Below are 21,837 nucleotides of genomic sequence, written 5' to 3'. Positions count from 1 at the left end.
GCCTCAGGCAGAAAGTGCTTTTGCATAAGCACTATGCTGCTCCCCTGCCCCATCTGTTTTACTTAATCCTAATGCACAGCTTCACATCAGTGCCCTGCACCATCCCTCCAATACCAAAAGATAAAAACAAACTAAAAACAAACAAACAAACAAAAACCTCTCTTGAAATGGTGGCGAATAAGAAAGAAGGCCCAGTACACCCATGTCCAGCGGAGAAGCAGTTACAGAAGCTAGACCTTCCACCTTCTGCACCCCATAAAGAAATGTGGGCCATACTCCCAGAGGGTAAATGTTAGGGGAAGATGCCTAAGATGGCTCTGAACTCCAGTTGCATCAGGACCCAGAGAGAGAAAGGGAAAAAAAAAAGTGTAACTTAGATAGAGAGGGCAGGACCATAGGGGAAAAATTGGGCATATATATTTATAGAGATAATAGTAAGCCCATAGCTGTTATCTAGGGAGAACTACTGAAGTTTCCAATGAAGGGGATGAGGACACAGATCTCTGGTGGTGGGAAGGATGTGGAATTGTACCCCCGTTATCTTATAGTTTTATGGATTAATATTATATCACTAATAAAAAAATAAAGAAAGAAAAGAAAGAAGACAAGGACCGGTGGTGGTACACTCGGTTGAGCACACACATTACTGTGCACAAGGACCTGAGTCCAAGCCCCCTGGCATCCACCAGCAAGGGGGAAGTTTCTCAAGTGGAGAAACAGTGCTGCAGGTGTCTGTCTCTTTCTTCCCTCTCAACATCTCTCTGCCTCTACCCCAAATAAACAAACATTAAAAAAAAAACTCAACAACAAATAATAATAATAATAAAAACAACGAAGGCAAAGGTCACTTGGGTGGCTCCCAAGAACGTCCAGAACGTCTCTGCCTCCAGGTGAACCTGCTCAGTGGCGTGCAGCCCGCTGTGCACGCGGGGCTCGTGGACACGGGCGGAAGGGGTAGGGGCGGGGCGGGGCGGGGGCGGGGGCGGAGTCCTCCAATCAGGCTACTCCCAGAGGCAGTTCGCAGGTGCGTGAAGCCACGTGGGAAATGGAGGTTTTCCCCGCCCAGCCAGCGTGTGACTCGCTAGCTGCAGCCTGTTTAACACTCGAGCTTTGCTGCCACCTGCTGGCGGCGACTGACACGTGCACGGGCCGAGCAAGCCCAGACCGCTTTGGGGAGTTTGGGGGTGTTGGTACCCTGCCCACCTTGTCAGGCCCTGGGTTCGATTCCTGACCCGACATAGGGCAGAGCAGTGCTCTGTTTTTTTTTTTTTTCTCTCGGTATCTCACATTAAATGAAAAGAAATGAAAAACACTGGGCATTGTTGACAGGAAAGGAGATGCCCAGCATGAGATTTGTTTATAAAGGGCAGGTCTCTCAGATAAAGCTCTTCATAGAAAAAAAAAAGTTTTTTTTAAATTCCACCAGGGTTATCACTGGATCACAAGTCCTGGCAGCCACTCCCTGTCCCCTTCCTTTTTCCTTCCTTCCTGGCTTTCTCCTTCCTTCCTGGCTTTCTTCTTCCTTCCATTGTCTCTTTTTATTTGATAGAGATTCCCACTTTTTTTTTTATTCGATAGAGACAGTAATTGAGAGGAAAGGGGGAGCCAGAGAGGAAGAGAGACAGAGACACATCTGCAGCACTGCATCACCACTCGAGAAGCTTCCCCTCTGCAGGTAGGAAGCAGGAGCTTGAACCTGATTCCTTGTGCTTGGTAGCATGTGTGCTTTACTAGATGTGCCACCACCTGGCCCCCGTATGGAAAAGTTCTATTCAGGGCTTTGAGCCCTGGCATTACATGGGAGCACCATGCATGCATGGCCCCGGGTGCTGTGATGTCTTTCCTCTCCCCGTTCTCCACTCCGTCTCTATCAGAGGTTCAAAGGGGAAAAGTAAAAATTGTGTGTGCAATGGACTCATGTAAACACTGGAAGGGAAAAATAAAGAAAACGAAATATTTTCCTCACTGAAAGATGTTATGCCCCACCAAGGGAGAGTCATGTATTTACAGAAATGGGAGTGGCTTGTATTTCTGAAGTGTTGTATTGAGGGTCGGGTAGTGGAGCACCCAGTTAAGTGCACATGTTATTACACACAAGGACCTGGTTCAAAAGCCCCTGGTCCCTACCTACAGGGGGCAAGCTTCATGAATGGTGAGTCAGTGCTGCAAGTGTCTCTGTCGGTCTGTCTGTCTGTCTCTCCCTTTCTGTCTCTCCCCTCTCTGTCTTTATGCAATAAATACATACATAAAATATTTTTAAAAAGAAAATTATTTGCCCAGAGGGATAAGGAAAAGGAAGGCTATCAGGGGAGGTGATGGGATGTGGAGATCTGGTGGTGGGAATTGTATGGAGTTGTACCTCTCTTGTCCTATGATTTTGTTAATATCTCCTTTTTATAATAAATAAAAAGTATTTGATTATTATTATTGCCTCCAGGGTTATTGCTGGGGCTCGATACCTGCACTATGAACCCACTGCTACTGGAGGCCATTTTTTCTCATTTTTGTTGCCCTTGTTTTTAGTATTGTTATTGTTGTCATTGCTGCTGTTGTTGGATAGGGCAGAAGGAAATCCAGAGAGGAGGGGAAAACGCGGGGCGGGGGAGAAAAATAGACACCAGCAGACCTGCTTCACCACTTGTGAAGTGACTCCTCTGCAGGTGGGATGATTGCTATTTGTTAAGACAGAGGTTGAGAGGAAGACAGATGAATGTAAGAGACTACAGCAGCAGGGGTTCGGGCGGTGGTGCTGTGGGTTAAGTGCACGTGGCACAAAGCGCAAGGATCAGCGTGAGGATCCCAGTTGGAGCCCCTGGCTCCACACCTGCAGGGGAGTTGCTTCACAAGCAATGAAGCAGGTCTGCAGGTGTCTGTCTTTCTCTCCCCCTCTCTGTCTTCCCCCCCTCTATTTCTCTCTGTCCTATCCACCAACAAATGACATCAACAATAACAATAATAACCACAACAAGACTACAACAACAAGGGCAATAAAAGGGGGGAAAATGGCCTCCAGGAGCAGTGGATTCATGGTGCAGGCACTGAGCCCCAGCAATAACCCTGGAGGCAAAAAAGAGAAAGAGAGAGAGACACCACAGCAGCAAAGCTTCCTTCAGTGTGGGCAGGGCCTGGCTCAAACCTGGGTCTCACACATGGCAAAACAGTGTACTAGCCATATGAGCTATTTTGCTGGCCCTTGGGAAAAAATACACATACATTTAAATTGTTACCAGGGTTATCACTGGGGCTTGGTGCCAGCACTACGAATCCACCACTCCTGGCAGCCATTTTTTTCTTTCTATTTTATTTGATTGGACAGATTGAAACTGAGATAGGAGGGTGAGATGGAGAGGGAAAGAGACAGAGAGACACCTGCAGACCTGCTTCACCACTCATGAAGCATCCACCTGTAGGTGGGGTGTGGGGCTTGAACCTTGAGCCTTGTGTATGGTGACATGTGTGTTCAACTGGGTGTGTCACCACCCAGGCCCTTGAAAAATATTTTTATAAAAAGTTTAATGGGGGGCCCACACCTGCTTAAGTGCTCACATTACAGTGCACAAGGACCCAGGTTCAAGCCCTAGTCCTCACCTACAGGGGGAAAGTTTCATGAGTGATGAAGCAGGGCTGCAAGTGTCTCTCTGTCTCTTTCCCTATCTCCCCTCCCTTCTCAATATCTCTGTCTTTATGCAATAATAAATAAATAAATAATGAAAAAATTAAAAAGAACTTAAAAAATTTAATAGGGCTGAAGAGATAGCATAATGGTTATGCAAAAAGATTTCTTTTCCGGAGACTCAGAAATCCCAGGTCCCATCCCCAACATCACCATAAGCCATAGCTGAGCAGTGCTCTGATGAAAATAAAATAATAAGAAAAAAGTTTATTTATTTAATGTATTTATTTTTAGAGACAGCACTCCTAAGTATTGCCCAATTTTATTATGGAAGTCTCAGTTCATGACATATATATATATATATATATATATATATATTCTTTTTTTATTTTATCTTACTACCTTTACTTATTGGATAGAGACAGTCAGAAATTGAGAAGAGGGGTGATAGACAGAGAGACACCTGCAGCCCTGTTTCACCACTTGTGAAGATTTCCTCCTGCAGGTGGGAACTGGGGATTTGAACCTGGGTCCTTGAACACTGTAACATGTGTGCTCAGCCAGGTGTGCCACCACCTGGCCCCGGAAAAAAGTTTATTTTTAAAGGAGAGAGAGAGACTGACCAGAGCATCACTCTGGCCTCTGCAATACCAGGAATCGAACCTGACTCCTGGCCTGCAAGTCCTACATTCCACCACCTCCCTGGCTGTTGTGAAGTACTTAGTGTATAATTCTCTGAGCTAGCTTTTATTTATTTATTTATTTGGAGGAGAGAGAGCAAAATGGTACATGTGCTGTTGGGGATCGAACTCAAGATCTTATGCTTGAGAATCCAGTGCTTTATCCACTGCGCCACCTCCCAGACTACTCTCTGAGCTTTCCATGCATCCTAAAGTGGCATGGAAAAGGTAGGGGGACCCCGACATGCAGATGGGGCCCAGAGGGGTGATGGGCCACAGAGGGAGAGTGGCAACCTGGGTCTCCATCCTTGGTGTTGGGCCATTTCTTTCCAGAAATGTCAGGGGTGCCCTCCCTTCCAACTGCTGTCTGGGAAGCGGGGCTCAGGCCTGGTCAGGGAGCGGGGATACCCCCGTTCCCAGAACTGCCTACCTGTAAGCTGGGCGCGCTGCTCCAGGCTGGACAGGGATCTGGCGCAGTGGCCCGGGCTGGCGCGGCTGGGGCCTTCGGACTCCTTCTCCGCTGCCCCGAACAGCGCCCTCCAGGAGGACTTCTTCCTGGCCGGGAGCACTCCAGGCTCACTGGAGGCCAGGCTGCGGGTACGGGGCAGGTGCGGGGAGCGGAGCGCGGGCCCTGCTCGGCCCAGGTGCCGCTGGCTGTAGAAGGCCAACAGGCGCGCCTCCAGGCTGCCCGAGTCGTCTTCGTCCAGGGGCACCTCCTCCAGCTCCCCCAGGCTCGGCGAGCACATGGCGGCCCTGCAAAGACACAGGCACAGGCCTCGCACCTGGGGCCGCCAGTGCTGGTGCAGAACAGCCAGTGCTGGGCTAGCCTGGGGCAGAGACGGGAGGGATGGGGAGAGAAACGAGAGAGGGGGAGACATGAAAGATGGGGAGAGAAGTGAGAGGCAGGGAGAGACTTGAGAGATGGGGAAAGATGGAGAGAGAAGTGAGAGATGAGGAGAGATGAGAGACATGAGAGGTGGGGAGAGATTTAGAGAGAAGTGAGATGGGAGAGAACAGGGAGAGATGTGAAAGATAGTGAGAGATGGGGAGACATGAGAGGTATGAGAGATGGAGAGAGACATAAGAAACATGGAGAGATGGGGAGAGATGTGGGGGCGGAGGGCCCAGGTCCCAGCATGATGCCTGAGCCCTGGGGGACACTCCAAAGTATTTAATGAGAGAAAGGAAAGTGATTACAGTGATGCTGATAAAATACAGGCCACCTGATCAGACTGAATTTCACATCAACAGCAAAAATGTATATATTTAAATGTTTTTTAAAGACTTTCTCTTTTTTTTTTTTTTTGCATTTATTTATTGGATAGAGACAGCCAGAAATCGACAGGGAGAGGGTCACAGAGACACCTGCAGCACTGCTTCACCACTCCCAAAGCTTTCCCTCTGCAGGTGGGGATTGGGGGTTTGAACCCAGGTCCTTGCACATTGTAACATATGCGCTCCACTAGGTGTACCACCACCTGGCCCCACCACTTGGATATATATATATATTTCTGTTTCCAGGGTTATCACTGGGGTTTGGTGCCTCCACTACAAATCCACTGCTCCTGGTGGGCATTTTTTCCATTGTTGTTTCTGGATAGGACCAAGAGAAATTGAGAGAGGAGGGGAAGACAGAGGGGGAGAGAAAAAAAAAACACTTGCAGACCTTCTTCACTGCTTATGAAGTGACCCCTTGCAGGTGGGGAGCCGGGGGCTGGAACCGGGATCCTTATGCTGGTCTTTGTGCTTCGCACTATATGTGCTTAATCCAGTGTGCCACCACCTGGCCCCTGGATATATATTTTTTAAATGTTAATTTTTTTTTTTTGACTGGGAAGAGAGAAATTGAGGGGAGGGGGAACAGGGAGAGAGACGGGGACAACTGCAAGCAGAGAGCAGTGATTTGGATCTTGAGTCCTTGAGCATGGCAATGTGTGTGTGTACTGGGCAAGTCACTGCCTGGCTCCTGGATATCAGGCTTTCTTTTTATTATATTTATTTTATCTGAAAGGACAGAGAAAAATTGAGTGGAATGGAGAGGTAGAGAGGGAGAGAGAAAGAGAAATAGAGAGAGAGCGAGAGCGAGAGAGAGAGAGAGAGAGAGAGCGCTACTGCATTGCTTCACCACTCATGAAGCTTCCCCTGTGCAGGTGGGGACTGGAGGCTTGAACCTGGGTCTTCTGTGCTCACCAGGTGTGCCACCTTCCCCGCCCCCCCAACAGGATATCTTATCAGGTATCGTTTAGTAGTACTGGGGCCTCCTGCAATCTGGATTCCGCCATTCCCAGGCAGACATTTCCATTCCCTTTAATAACACGGAGACAGGCAGAGCCTGTCATCCTCACACCTGACATGGGAGGAGGAGGGAGGGCAGCAGGGAGGAAGGATGGTTATGGAGCACTGACAAGGCCAGTCTGTGAGTATCAGGACTGATGAGGAGAAGGAGTGGAGAGGAGCTCAGGGTGACTCCCAGGTGTCTGGCCGGGTCACTCGGGCACCACAGCCATCGAGGTCTGAGGACACCTGCCAGCTGCTCTCACTTAATATGCATTAGTGAGGAGGTGGTGCAGGCAGCTTTTGGTGGATAAAGATTTGTGTGTGTGTGTGTGTGTGTGTGTGTGTGCAGTTCAGCCGTGCTGGGGGTTCTCTTAGAAGTCCTGACAGGGGGAGCCAGCTGATGGCTCACTCGGTTGAGCGCACATATTACTGTGCACCAGACCTGGGTTCAAGCCGCAGGTCCTCACCTGCAGGGGGGAACATTAGTGAACAGTCAAGCAGGACTGCAGGTATCTCTCGCTCTCTCTTTATTTCTCCCTTCCATTTCAGTTCCTCTCTGTCTCTATACAAAAGTAAATAAAATATAAAAAAATTCATTTATGGGGCCTGGGCGTTGGTGCACCCAGTTAAGCGCACATAATACTAAGAGCAAGAAACTGCTCAAGGATCTGGGTTTGAGCCCAGGCTCTCCTCCTGTGTGTGTGGGGTGCTTCTCAAGGCAGTGAAGTAGATCTGCAGGTGTCTTTCTCTCCCCCCTCTTTTTTTTTTTTTTTTTTTGTCTCCAGGGTTATCACTAGGGCTCAGTGCCAGCACTACGAATCCACTGCTCCTGGACGCCGTTTTTTCCCATTTTGTTGCCCTTACTGTTGTTGGATAGGACAGAAAGAAATTGAGAGAGGAGAGGGGAAGACAGAGAGGGGGAGAGACACCTGCACACCTGCTTTACCACCTGTGAAGTGACCCCCCCTGCAGGTGGGGAGCCAGGGGCTCGAACTGGGATCCTTCTGCAGGTCCTTGCACTTTGCACCATGTGCGGTTAACCCGCTGCACTATCGCCTGCCCCCCTCTCGCCCCCTCTCTATCCCCCATCCTCTCTCAATTTCTCTCTATCCTATCTCACGAGGAAAAAAAATGGCCTCCAGGAGCAGTGGATTTGTAGTGCTGGTACAGAGCCCCACTGATAACCTTGGAGGCAAAATAAATAAATAATGGACCATAGGTCCCCAAAGCCAGGCTGTAGACACCAGGTTAGAGCGGGGATAGGGGGGCTCACAAAGACAGCTGGGGGAGGCAGGAGAGCAGGGAAGGTGGAAGATGCCCAGGACAGCCTGGGGCTGAGGGTGGTGTTGGGGGGCGGTCATCAGGAGGAGGCAGAGGAAGATAGGGAGGAGGAGAAGAAACCCACATTTGCTTACAGCTACAGCAGAAGTAGATGCCTGAAGCCCCTTGTGTGTGTGAGAAGAGACTATCCCAGTGCTCAGGAAGGGGCTGGGTAGTGGCCCCAGCAGGCCAGACTGGGGGGAAGGAGGAGCAGATGGCACATGGAGGAAGCCCCTCTGCACCCCCATCCACAAGGGTGGAAGTAGGAGCTGCTGTGACTTAAGAGCCCTGGACTGTGAGAGCCCATGCAGATAGGAGTCCAGTCCAGACCCTGTGAATGCATCCATCCAGCCGGGGGCGAATGTGGTGCCAGAGCCCTCCCTCACATGCACAAGGGCCCAGGTTTAATCCCCACCCCAGAACCCAAAGAGGTGTACAACAAAACACTCAGCGAGTGTCCAGTGTAGGGTGTCCTCACAGATCCTCATTGCGGATTAAGGCACAGCTATTCTAGTACCTAGAGCTAAGTTTTCTTTAAATTATTTGTTTATTTATTCATTTATTTATTTATTTTGCCATCAGGGTTATTAGCTAGGGATAGGTATCTATTCTTAAACCTAGAGTTAAGTTTTCTTTCTTTAAAAAATGCTATTTATGGGAGTCGGGTGGTAGTGCATCGGGTTAAGTGCAGGTGGCACAAAGCGTAAGGACCGGCATAAGGATCCCAGTTCAAGCCCCTGGCTCCCCACCTGCAGGGGAGTCACTTCACAAGCGGTGAAGCAGGTCTGCAGGTGTCTATCTTTCTCTCCCCCTCTCTGTCGTCCCCTCCTCTCTCCATTTCTCTCTGTCCTATCCAACAACAATGACATCAATAATAACTACAATAATAAAACAAGGGCAACAAAAGGAAATAAATAAATATTTTAAAAAATGTTATTTATAGATTTATTCTGCCACCAGGGTAATTGCTGGAGCTAGATGCCTGCACTGCTCTGAGTGTTTAAAGTGGCTTTATTTTATTTTATGAGAAGGAAAGAGAGAGAGAGAGACTGAGACAGAGATAAGGAGACACCTCCAGCACTGCTCCACCACGTGGAAAGCTTCCTTTCTTGCAGGTGGGGACTGGGGTATGTAGGTATGTGTCTGTCCATCCATCCATCCATCCATCCATCCATCCATCCATCCATCTACCCTCCTACCTATCTGGCACATGCAGAGCTGGGCATTGAACTCAGAACCTCATACTTGTAAGTCAGGTACTCTCTTCACTCCCCTACTCCACCCCAGCTGGCAGCTGTGAGCCGGTTGATCCTAGGTCAGATCCCTTCTGATCTCTGAGGCCTGCTGAAGGGAAATGTCCCCTCCAGTCCTGGGAGTGAGGGCTCCACCCTAGTCTGCTTCTGTTTACCTTGTGGGTGGGGCTGAGTGGAAGGGAGGGGAGCTCTGTGTGCCCTCACACCCTCCCCTTATCACTCACTGAGGCTGGCCAGGCGTGGCAAGGCTTTGCCCAGAATGCTATACACTCCCCTTCCCCTACAGCCTGTCTTCAGGAGCCAGGCTCAGCCAGAGAGGAAAGCAGACTCCCAGCTCTGGCTTGAATGTAGCTGGGGTGTAGACACTCACCTCCACCCAGTCCCCTAAACCCAATTCTGAACCCAGCTCTGCAGCACCCCTCCCTTCCTCCCTGGTACCTTCCTCCCCTCCATTCTTCCTTTCACCCTGCATCTGATGGATAGATTGATTGTTGTTAGGCAGGAAGAGAGAGAGAGAGAAGTAATGAGAGGGAATGAGAGAGATAGAAGGAATGAGAGGGAATGAGAGAGATAGAAGGAATGAGAGGGAATGAGAGAGATAGAAGGGATGAGAGAGGGGGAATGAGAGAGATAGAGAAGGAAAGAGAGGGGGAGTAAGAGAAAGAAAGAGAAGGGGAAAGAGAGGGAGGGGCAAGCTATAGCACCAAAGCTTCCCTCAGTGATATTGAACTAACTCTATTGGGGTGTGCCCAGGGCTAGAATCTGAGTCTTCTCAGGACAAAGCAGGTGCCTATCCAGGTGAGCTATCCCCTGTCAACAATGCCTCACTTAATTAATTTTATTATTTATTTATTTTGCCTCCAGGGTTATCACTGGAGCTCAGTGCCGGCACCATGAATCCACTGCTCTTAACGGCCTCTTCCCCTTCATTGACTAGGACAGAGAGAAATTGAGAGAGATGGGAAGACAGAGAGGGAGAGAGAAAGACAGACATCTGCAGACCTGCTTCACTGCTTGTTAAGCATCCCCCATGCAGGTAGGGAGCTGGGGGCTCGAACCTAGATCCTTGCATGGTCCTTGTGTTTAGTACTATGTGTGCTTAATCAGGTATGCCACTGCCTGGCCCTCTATTTATTTACACATAGAGACAGAGAGGCAGAGAAAGTGAAAGAGGCCACAGCACTAATGCTTTCTTCAGCTTGATAGAGGCTGGGCTCGAACATGGCAGAGCAGTGCATTATCCAAGGAAGCTATTTCAATGGCTCTGCCCAGCATTTCCAGAGAAGATGGCACATACTCTAAGGGGGTGGTGGGCATATGCTGTCACCCTCATACATCACAGGGACAGGAAAGGAGAGTTCAGGCTGCAGGTCCATTGGGATCCAGCCTCCAATGGCCTGTTCCAGCCAGCATAGACACCCGGCCCTGTCTCAGTGCCATCTCTGTCCCATCGGAGTCCAAAGCATGTGACAGTGGCCTCCCCCAGGGAAGGATAGCTCTACCCCACAAAGTGTAAGCCTGGGGGATCTGCTCAGTTTTCCTTTCTTAACCACAGAGATTCCATTTCTGTTTCAGGGAGAAAAGGAGAGACACAAGCTTGCACAATGTCCTGGTGATCTAATGGCAGAATGGAACTGGGGGTCAGGGGATGGGTGGGATCAGGGGGCAGAGGGCTCAGAGAAGGGAGGCTCCCTAGAGGCCCCCTTTCACTCTAGTCAGGGTCGAGCTCGTGCCCAGGCCCCCATAGAGGGTCCCAAGCCTGGTGCCCCCGTCCATAGCCCCTGCTCCGGGGGAGGCATCACCTCCAGGGGTTTCCACCACTGATGAGTCACCGCATCACAGACCTGTGACACGTGTGCCTGTCGGGCCAAATGTCTGCTTCTAGTTGAACACAGTGCAGCAACACAGCACAGCACAACATAATACAGCAACACAACACAACACAATACAACTCATCACAGCACAGCGTAACACCACAGCACAACATGGCATAGCAACACAACACAGCTCAGTACAGCACAATCCAACAGGACACACCATAGTCCAGCAGCATCATACAGCTCAGCACAACACAACACAGCAACACACAATGCCTTACAACAACAAACCCTGCACAACCTAACACAGCAACATAATATAGCACAGCAACACACCACAGCTCAGCAAAGCACAATACAACACATCATATAGTCCAGTGACACCATACAACCCAGCACAGCACACAACACAACTTACCACCATACAACACAACACTGCACAACACAACGCAGAAAGCAACACAATATAGCACAATGCAACACAGCACAACACAGCACAAGCCCACGGCTCCTGTAGCAAAGGAAAAATGAAAAATAAACCCACATTCCTCCCCCTACCCCCCAGGTCAGCCAGATTCTTAGCTGTCACTTTGAGTCCCCAGACAGCTGTCCCAGGAAGGGCTTTTCAGGAGACCTGGCCAGTGTCCGCGTGAGCCAGACCAGGGCCGGTGCTGGCAGGGAGGCTGGCAGTGCCTCCTGAGGGTTACCTGGTCTCTGGCAGGTGACTCAGCCGCAGGTCAGCCAGCCAGGCCCTTCCTGGCCAGAGTGCTCTCTGCAGAGCTGGGGCAGAGCTAGTCAGCCCCCCATCTCAACTTCTCATTGAGTGGGGCCTGGAGCCTCTATCCTGGGCAGCCACGCAGGTTTAGGGCCAGGCGAGGGACAGTCACTTCCTGATGGAGCCTGGCCGCCAGCCTGCTCATGGAGGGAGGGGCTGACCTTTCCCCAGTAACCTGATTCTAACACAAGTTCTGCATCTGCCATCTAGGCCCTCCCTGCACCCAAGAAGTGCTGGTAAGGGGGTTTCCTGACTATTATCCGCCCCCTCACCAATGCTCCCAGTTCTGGGAATGCCTGCTGGCTGGCTCAGATGCTATGCACTTGGTTATTCCAAACTATGCTGAGGGGGCCAGCGCTGGAAACCCCGTTTTACAGAGGAGGAGACTAAGGCCAAGAGATTCAGTGCATGGCTTTAAGCAGGGAGTCTGGCCCAGCTATAGTGGAACATACCCCTCCCCCCAGCCCCAATTAAAGACTTCCTTTGAGGACTGGGGAGATAGCATGGTGCTTATGCAAAACGACTCTCATGCCTGAGGGTCCAAGGTCCCAGGTTCAATACCTAGCACACCACCATGAGACACAGAGAGGAGTAAGACAGAGAGAGGGAGAGAAAGAAACACGGTCAGAAGAGAAAACACAAGTCGAACCTGAACTGGAGTTGGTGTATCGCACCAAAGTGAAAGTCTCTGGGGTGGGGGGGGGGGAGAATACAGGTCCAAAAAAGGATGACAGAGGACCTACTGGGGGTTGTATTGTTCTGTGGAAAACTGAGAAATGTGATGCATGTACAAACTATTGTATTTACCGTGGAATATAAAACATCAATCCCCCAATAAAGAAATTAAAAGAAAAAAGAAAAAGATTATCTCATGTGACAATTTGGGGTTGGAATTTCCCGTGTGTGTGTGTGTGTGTGTGTGTGTGTGTGTGTGTGTGTGAAAGGAAACACACATGATTTTCTTTCTTTCTTTTTTTTTTGCCTCCAGGGTTATCGCTAGGGTTCCGTGCCTGCACTATGAATTCACTGCTCATGGTGGCCATTTTTTTTCCATTTTATTGGATAAGACAGAGAGAAATTGGGATGGGAGGGGGAGACGGAGAGAGACAGACAGACAGGCAGCTTGTGAAGCACCCCCCTTGTAGGTGTGGAGCCAGGGGCACAAATCCCGATCTTAGTGCATAGTACTATGTGCAATTAACCAGGTATACCACCGCCCGACCACCTATCTTTCTCTTCTTATCATCCCTTTTTCTCTCAATTTACCTGCCTCTATCCAAGAATAAATAAAATGAAATACTAAAAAAATAATAATAATAAATGAAACATGTTTTTTAAATATTCACTTTTATTGCCTTTGTTTTACTGTTGTAGTTATTGTTGTTGTCGTTGTTGGATAGGGCAGAGAGAAATGGAGAGAGGAGGGGAAGACAGAGAGGAGGAGAGAAAGATAGACACCTGCAGACCTGCTTCACCGCCTGTGAAGCAACTCCCCTGCAGGTGGGGAGCCGGGGGCTCAAACTGGGGGTCCTTATGCCAGTCCTTGCACTTTGTGCCACCTGTGCTTAACCCACTGTGTTACTGCCTGACTCCCGAGACATGTTTTAATTTAAAAAATAAACAAATCTGGAATCCTGAGATTTTGCTTGCTGGTGAGAGATGGGGACTTACTCTTCCACATGCCCCAAGCCTGTTTGGAATCCTGTTGCAGGGATTCTGGCCTGTTCTGTAGGGTCATGACCTCAAGGGGCAGGAAGTCACATTCAGGTCCCACTCAAGGAGGGAAATGCTGGTGGGCTGAATAAGTGAAGCAGAAGTAGATCTGGAGAAACTGAAAGGCTCCTTGTATTTTTTCCCCCCATCAGAGGTGGCGGTGGGTGGTAGGTTGATTTGTGTATTTCAGTCAGATAGATAGATCCCTAAGTAAATACAGTGCGGGCAGCCTCCCGTAACAGGCCTGAAAGCTTTGCCACTTTTCTTCCAGGTGTCTCCACTCAAGTTAGTTCATTGTGTACTTGGAAGTTCGGTTATTTTTTTTAAACTTTATTTTATTTGGCAGAACAGAGAGAAATTGAGAGGGAGGGATAGAACAGGAGAGAGAGGGAGAGAGGGAGAGAGAGAGAGAAAGAGAGAGAGAGAGAGAGGAGGGAGAGAGGGACCAGAGTACTGCTCAGTTTTGGCTTATGGCACTGCAAGGGATTTAACTTGGTATGTTAGAGCCTCAGGTATGAGTCTTTTTATATAACCAGTATGCTGTCTCCCCACCCCCCCAGGCAAGTTTAAATATTTTATTTATTTTCTGGTGCCCGCTCTTATAAATAATGTCACAAGGTAGAATTGTGTCATTTTTGCCCATAGATTTTTTTTTATTGTTGTTGTAGTTATTATTGTTGTTATTAATGTCGTCATTGTTAGATAGAACAGAGAGAAATGGAGAGAAGAGAGGAAGACAGTGGGGGAGAGAAAGATAGACACCTGCAGACCTGCTTCACCCCTTGTGAAGCGACTCCCCTGCAGGTGGGGAGCTGGGGGCTCGAACCTGGATCCTTACTCTGGTCCTTGTGCTTTGCACCACCTGTGCTTAACCTGTTGCGCTACTGCCTGACTCCCTGCCCATAGTTTTATGTTGCTTCTAATGCATGATTCCCAAGGCTGAGTTACTGGGTCTGTATATTTCTTTTTCATGTTTGTAACTTTAGAAAAATGATGTATGGGGCTGGAGAGATAGCATAATGGTTCTGCAAAAGACTCTCACGCCTGAGGCTCTGAGATCCCAGGCTCAATCCCCAGCACCACCATAAACCAGAGCTGCTCTGGTGTTTCTCTGCTCTGTGTCTTTCTCTCAGTATCTCTCTCATTAAAATAAAATAAAATACTTTTTAAAAGTGATGTATATGTTTGTTTTTTATTAATACTTAAAATTATATATTTATTTATTTCCTTTTGTTGCCCTTGTTGTTTTATTGTTGTAGTTATTATTGCTGTTGTTATTGATCTCATCATTGTTGGATAGGACAGAGAGAAATGGAGAGAGGAAGAGAAGACAGAGAGGGGAGAGAGATAGACACCTGCAGACCACTTGTGAAGCGACTCCCCTACAGGTAGGGAGCTGGGGGCTTGAACTGGGATCCTTACGCCGGTCCTTGTATTTGTGCCATGTGCAGTTAACCCACTACGCTACCGCCTAACTCCCCATATTTTTTTTTTAAATAAATGTACTTCCACCACTCCCTATATATTTTTAATATTTACTTTTATTTTAGTGAGAAAGATACAGAGAAAAAAATAAACAGAGCCCTGCTTAGGTCTGGCTTTTGGTGGGTCCTGGAGATTGAACCTGGGACCTCAGAGCCTCAGGCATGAGAGTCTTTTGCAGAACCAGTATGCTAGCTCCCCAGCCCAGTACATATTTATGGGACAAAGAGGATGAGAGAGACCTGTATGAAGGAGACAGGCATTGGACCAGAGTGTTCTACTGCTGAGTCACCTCCTTGGCTTGAAAGTCTGACAAATTTTGAAATTGTTCTATTTTCAGTTTGCCTTAATATTTGCTTCTGGAATTTACTGAAATGACTGATGGGATTATATGACAGGGAATCCCCCCAGTGTTTGAATGTGTGGATACACAGCTTGTGCTTTGGGAAATTTGGGTCTTTTGACATCTTGTTTAAGAAAACACATGAGACTTAGAAGGTCAGAGGAGTAGCTTTTGAAAGCGCCATCTTGTGACTTTGGGACTAGAATTCTGATCTTAATCCTAGTCTCATAGATGCAACTCAGTGAAATGTGACCAGAGATGACATATAAATGGTTTCCAGGAACAGCTGAGAACAAAGCAGTTGTTATCAAGGACCCTTGTGAACGGTGCAGAGCCTGCCACCCCAGCTCAGCCACTTGGGTTAAAGAGTGTCCTCAAGGATCCTGATTCGAGCCCCCAGATCCCCACCTATGTGTGTGGGGTTGCTTCACCTCTCCAGATTCAAAGGAGGTCTCGAAACTTTACATCAGGCTCAACCTGACGCTGTTGACTGGCTACAGAAGAAGGGCAAACGCTAGAAGAACAGGCAGTGAAGCAGGTCTGTAGGTGTCTTCTCTTTTTCTCCCCCTCTCTGTCTTCTCCTCCTCTTTCCATTTCTCTGTCCTATCCAACAACAATGAAAGCAATAACAGTAATAACAACAACAATAAACAACAAGGGCAACAAAAGGGAAAAAATAGCCTCCAGGATAAGTGGATTCATAGTGCAGGCACTGAGCCCCAGCAATAATCCTGGAGGCAGGAAAAAAAGTGTCCTGAGATGTAGGCAATAGAGTGCACAGGCTATCATGCATAAGGACCCCTGTTCAAGCCCCCATCGCCACTTGCAGAGGGGAAGCTTTGTGAGCACCAGAGCAGTACTACAGGTGACTTTCTGTGGGTTAATGAATATCATTCAGCTTACATAGATTCTCCCTTCATTCCTCTCTCCCTTCTTCCCTTCCTTCCCTCCCTCCCTCCTTTCTTTTTCTTTATGAGAACACAAGTTCTACTTTCTTAATACATTTAGGTAATATAACACTATTACCAACCATTTCTGCCATGTTAAACATTAGATCCTCAGAAGCTATTTATCTATTTAGAAGACTTTTTATTTCATGTGAGATAGAGCTTCACATGAGAGACAGTCGGCGGTGGGGGGGGGGAGTAAGTAGAGTAGAGGGGTTGAGAAGCAAGAGCACTCCTTTGGGACATACGATGCTGGGGACCAAACCAGGAGCCTCAGGCATGCAAAGCCTGCTCTCTACCAGTTAAGCTGTCTCCTGCGAAAGTTATTTGTCTATGTCTAAAAGTTTGTATCTCTTTACCAGCCTTTCTCTATCTCTTCTTCCAATGTTCTTGGCAATGTTAATTGTATGCTCTGTTTATATGAGTTTGAATTTTGTGAATTTGTTAGGTAGAAAGAGAGAGAGAGAATGGGAAAGACATCTCAGTTTCCTCTAATCCAGGACCAGGCTCGAAATTTATTTGCATAACCAGGATGTGTTTCCCTAGCCCCCAGACAAGTTTTAAATGTTTAGTTTCATTTCAGGTGCTTACTCTTATAAATAACATCACAGGGTAGAGCTGTGTTAGAGTACTTATTTATTGGCTAGAGATAGAAATTGAGAGAGTAGGGGAGATAGAGAGGGAGAGAGACAGAGAGACACCTAAAGCCCTGCTTCATCACTTGTGAAACTTTCCCTCAGGGGGTTGGACGGTAGTGCAGCAGGTTAAGTGCACATGGCACCAAGCCCAAGGACCAGTGTAAGGATCCTGGTTCAAGCCCCTGGTTCCCCACCTGTGGGGGGGGGGGGTTACTTCACAGGCAGTAAAGCAAGTCTGCAGGTGTCTATCTTTCCCCCTTTCTAGCTTCCCCTTTCTCTCGATTTCTCTCTGTCCTATTCAACAACAGCTATAACAACAAGGGCAACAGAAAATGGGAAAAATGGCTTCCAGGAGCAGCGGATTTGTAGTGCAGGCATTGAGTCCCAGCGATAACCCTGGAGGTTAAAAAAAAGCTTTCCCACTACAGGTGATGACCAGGGGGCTTGAACCTGGGTCCTTGAGCATTATAACATGTGCACTCAACCAGATGAGCTACCACCTGACCCCTAGAGTTATTTTTAAGATTAAATGAAATCACACTACATTTGCCTTTATCTGTCTCATTTCACTTAGTGCAATGCAACTTATCTCCCCCTCCTCTCTCAATTTCTCTGTCCTATCAATTAAAAAAAAAAGAAAAAGAAAAATGGCTACCAGGAGCAGTAGCTTTATTGTGTAGGTACTAAACCCTAGTGATAACCCTTGGTGGCAATAATATATATATATATATATATATATATATATATATATATATATATATATATATATATATGCCATATTTTTCTATTTTTAAATTGATTTAATATTGGTTTACAATACTGTAATATCAGAAGTATAGTTACACACACACACACACACACACACACACACTTTAGTGCACTCACCACCAAAGTTCCTTACCACATCACATATCAGGCTGAGAAGACAACATAATGATTATGCAAACAGTTTTCATGTCTGAGTTCTGAGTTCTGAGTTCCTGGGTTTGATCTCCAGCACCACCATAAGCCAGAGCTGAGTAGTGGTATGGTTAAAAAAAAAATCTATAGAAAGACAGAAGAAAATCCTTTATCTCTCCCTCCTTACCAACTCCCCTTAGGTAACTACCATCGTTTTTATTTGCCTCCAGTGTTAATGCTGGGGCTCGGTGCCTGCACTACAAATCCACTGCTCCTGGAGGCCATTTTCCCCATTTTGTTTCCCTTGTTGTTTTCGACATTATTACTGTTGTCACTGGTGTTATTGTTGCTAAATAGGACAGAGAGAAATAGAGAGAGGAGGGGAAGACAAAGAGGAGGAGAGAAAGACAGTCACCTGGAGACCTGCTTCACCGCTTGTGAAGCAAGCCCCCAGCAGGTGGGGAGCCCAGGGCTGAACCAAGATCTTTATAATGGTCCTTGTGCTTTGTGCCATGTGCGCTTAACCCACTGCACTACCACCGACTCCTAACTACCATAATTTTTTACAGAGTCTAAGAGCCAGTTTGATTTTTTTAAATGTTTTATATTTTTAAAATTTATTTTCTTTGTTGTTGACCTTGGTTGTTTTTTAGTTGTCGTAGTTATTATTGTTGATCTTAATGATCTTAATGTTGTCGTTGTTGGATAGGACAGAGAAAAATGGAGAGAGAAGGGGAAGACAGAGAGGGGGAGAGAAAGACAGACACCTACAGACCTGCTTCACTGTCTGTGAAGCGACTTCCCTGCAGGTGGGGATCGGGGGGCTCGAACCAGGATACTTAACGCAGGTCCTTATGCTTGGTGCCACGTGTGCTTAACCCGCTGAGCTATTGCCCAACTCCCAGTCAGTTTGATTTTAATCGTCATCATTATTTTTTTGCAAGTTTATTTGTTTCAGTATCTATATTCTTCGTATCAGTCTCATTTATTTCACTTAGTATAATCACCTCCAGTTCCACTCACTTTGTTCTGAAAAGCACAATGTCATCTTTCTTTAAATATCCAAGTAATGTGCCATTGGACATATATATATATATATATATATGTGTGTGTGTTTTTATATATGTATCCCATCACTGATTTAGAATTCCCTTCCTTCTTTTCCAAGGGTGGAATTATTCTGCTTTTTGAAACAATTCATCTGTTGACAAGTTGCCTCCATCTCGTGACTCTTGTGGATGAGGCAGGAATGACCATGAGAAAACAGCTCCCTGTTCAGTGTTGAAGATGGAGCTCAGAGGCAGAGTACATGCCTTGCACATCTCAGGCCCTGGGTGTACACACACACACACACACACACACACACACACACACACACACACACACACACACGCACAGTAGATCAGTATTTCTTCAAGGTAGTTAGTGATTTCATTTTTGTTTGGATAGGTAACCAGGAGTGGGACGGTTGGATTGGATTATATCATCTTCAATTTCTGGAGGAACTTCCCAAGTGGCTTCCATAGCAGCTGAGTCATCTCCCATTCCTAGCAGCAGGGCACAAGCCTCCCTTTTCTTCATAGTGCAGCCAGCACTTGTTTATTGCCTTCTTGGTAGTAGATATCTTAATAGGTTTGAGGCTACAGCTCTGTGTGGCTTCCATTTAAATCACTGATGATTAGTGATGCTCACCTCACCACCTTCTCATGGTCCTGCTGGCCATTTGTATGGGAGAACGTGTAAGGCCAGGCACCCTCCCCATTGTTTAAATTGGGTTGTTTGTTTTCTTGCTTGAGTTGTATGAGTTCATTGTTTTGGATATCATAGCAAAGGTGTAGTTTGCAAATACTTTTTCCCATTCTGTAAATGACCTTGGCCTCTTGCTGATGGTTTCCTCTGCTATGTAGAAATTATTATTATTATTATCATTATTATTTTACCTCTAGGGTTAATGCTGGGACTCGGTGCCTGCACTACAAATCCACTGGTCCTGGAGGCTATTTTTTCCCTTTTGTTGCCCTTGTTTTTTTTATCATTGTTGTTGTTATTTATATATTATTATTGTTATTACTGTCATTGTTGTTGGATAGGACAGAGAGAAATCGAGAGGGGAGGGGAAAATAGAGGGGAGGAGAGAAAGATAGACACCTGCAGACCTGCTTCACCACTTGTGAAGTGACCCCATTGCAGGTGGGGAGCCGGGGGCTTGAACTGGGATCTTAACGACAGTCTTTGGGCTTTGTGGCATGTGCGCTTAACCCTCTGCTCTACCGCCCGCCCCTCCCTGTTGGGAAATTGTGCCAATGCAGTCACATCTGCCATGTTGTCCCCTCAGGCTACTGCTAGTTCCCTGGAGAGTTGGGACATTCTTGGAGTGCCTGTTCAGCCATGTTGTGCCCTCAGGACATTGTCTATATCCCCGCGATATCTGGAGTGCTCTGGTTACTCCTCCCCCCTCCCATTCTCACGAGAGTTATCATCCTATCCTGGAGTGCTATGGTTACTCCTCCCCCTTCCCATTCTTGCGAAAGCTACTCCTATAAAAACCCTTCGTTTTCCCCACCTCGTTCTCTTGCTGGCGCTCCACTCTGGTGTTCAGACGCAGGAAAGGTTACTGCGTGAGGCGGCCATTTTCTCTACCTCCACGTGGCCCAACCTGCTTCTCTAACACCCAACTCTGAGGTGCCAGCGCGAATAAAGATTTGTGTTTCCTCTTCGCTCCGGACCCTCTCTCTCTCTTCTCTGCGGCCCGTGCACTACAACATCTGGCTCTACAACACCTCCCAATATTAATTTTATTATTTTTTATTATTATCTTATTGGACAGAGACAGAAGTCGAGAGGCTGGGGGGGAGATAGTGAGGGAAAGAGCGAGAGAGAGAGACACCTGCAACCCTGTTTTACCACTTGCAAAGCTTTCTTCCTGCAGGTGGAGACTGGGGGCTCAAACTTGGGTCCTTGCACATTGTAACATGTGCTCAACCAGGTGTGCCACAACCTGGCCCCTAGAAAAAGAATAGTGTTATGTAGTCTCACTTATGCCTTTGGAGTCATTCATATCCCCTTCCCCAAATTGTAAAGATGGAGCCATGTCAAGGGTTGGTGTGTGTTATGTTTTTATGTAGGAGTTAATTTTTTTGTGTGTGGGTTAAGGATTCAATGTCAGTCTTTTTATTCTTTACATAAATATCCTGTTTCCTCAACACTGTTTATTGGGAAAGAGACTATCCCTATATTCATATTCTTGGATTCTTGGTGAAAAGTCAATCAAGGTATATGTGTACGTTTATTTCTGGATTCTTTACTCGGCTTACATTGATCTGTGTGTGTGCTTCTGTGCCAGTACCAAGCTGCATTGAGTGCTACAACTTTGTAATGTAGTTTGAAATCAGAAAAATGTGACTTCTGGGTTTGTTCTTTCTCAAAACTGTTTGGGCTATTTGGGGGTCTTCTGTGGCTCCATAGGGACTTCAGGATAGTTTAGTCTATGTCTGTGGGAGAATTCATAGGAACTTTGATAGGGATTGCATTGAGTCCACACATGGCTTTGGGCAACAGAGACACTTTAATAATATTAATCTTTTCAATCTGTGAATATGGATGATCTTCCACTTGCTTATTTTTCAGTATCTTTTATCTGTGTTTATTTTTTAGTTAAGTTTTTACCTCCAGGGTTATCGCTGGGACTCGGTGCCTGCACTACTAATCCACTGCTCCTGGAGGCTATTTTTTCCCTTTTGTTGCCCTTGCTGTTTATCGTTATTGTTGTTGTTATTATTATTGTTATTATTGCTGTCATTGTTGTTGGATAGGACAGAGAGAAATGGAGAGAGGAGGGGAAGATAGAGGGGGAGAGAAAGATAGACACCTGCAGACCTGCTTCACTGCCTGTGAAGTGACCCGCCCTGCAGGTGGGGAGCCGGGGGCTGGAACTGGGATCCTTACACCAGTCCTTGCGCTTCATGCCACCTATGCATAACTCGCTGTGCTACCGTCCCGCCCCTTATCAGTGTTTATAGTTTTTAGTAGGTAGATCTTTGCCTTTTTAGTTAAACGTATTTCTAAGTATTTTATTTTTA

The 21,837-nt window shown here is 47.1% G+C and overlaps 1 protein-coding gene across 3 annotated transcripts in view; it reads right to left on the bottom strand.

Annotated features, from left to right (window-relative positions):
- Positions 1-21,837, bottom strand: part of BCL2L14 (BCL2 like 14) — a 46,183-nt gene that overhangs the window by 14,748 nt on the left and 9,598 nt on the right. The window contains exons 1-2 of one of the 3 annotated variants that reach the window (XM_007515836.2): positions 11,668-11,808; positions 4,724-5,046 (exon numbers count right to left, since the gene is read on the bottom strand). In XM_007515836.2, coding sequence (XP_007515898.1) covers positions 4,724-5,039 — 316 coding nt within the window. In that variant the 5' untranslated portion in view covers positions 5,040-5,046; positions 11,668-11,808. Of the gene's footprint in view, positions 1-4,723; positions 5,047-5,959; positions 6,417-11,667; positions 11,809-21,837 lie in introns of those variants that run through there. The other 2 variants (XM_060194396.1, XM_060194394.1) reach the window with 2 other exon arrangements.

The sequence above is a fragment of the Erinaceus europaeus genome, chromosome 7 (assembly GCF_950295315.1).
Source record: "Erinaceus europaeus chromosome 7, mEriEur2.1, whole genome shotgun sequence".
Classification (NCBI taxonomy): domain Eukaryota; kingdom Metazoa; phylum Chordata; class Mammalia; order Eulipotyphla; family Erinaceidae; genus Erinaceus; species Erinaceus europaeus.
The sequence above is the reverse complement of the archived record's forward strand: the minus strand, read 5'-3'. Positions and strand labels throughout refer to the sequence as shown.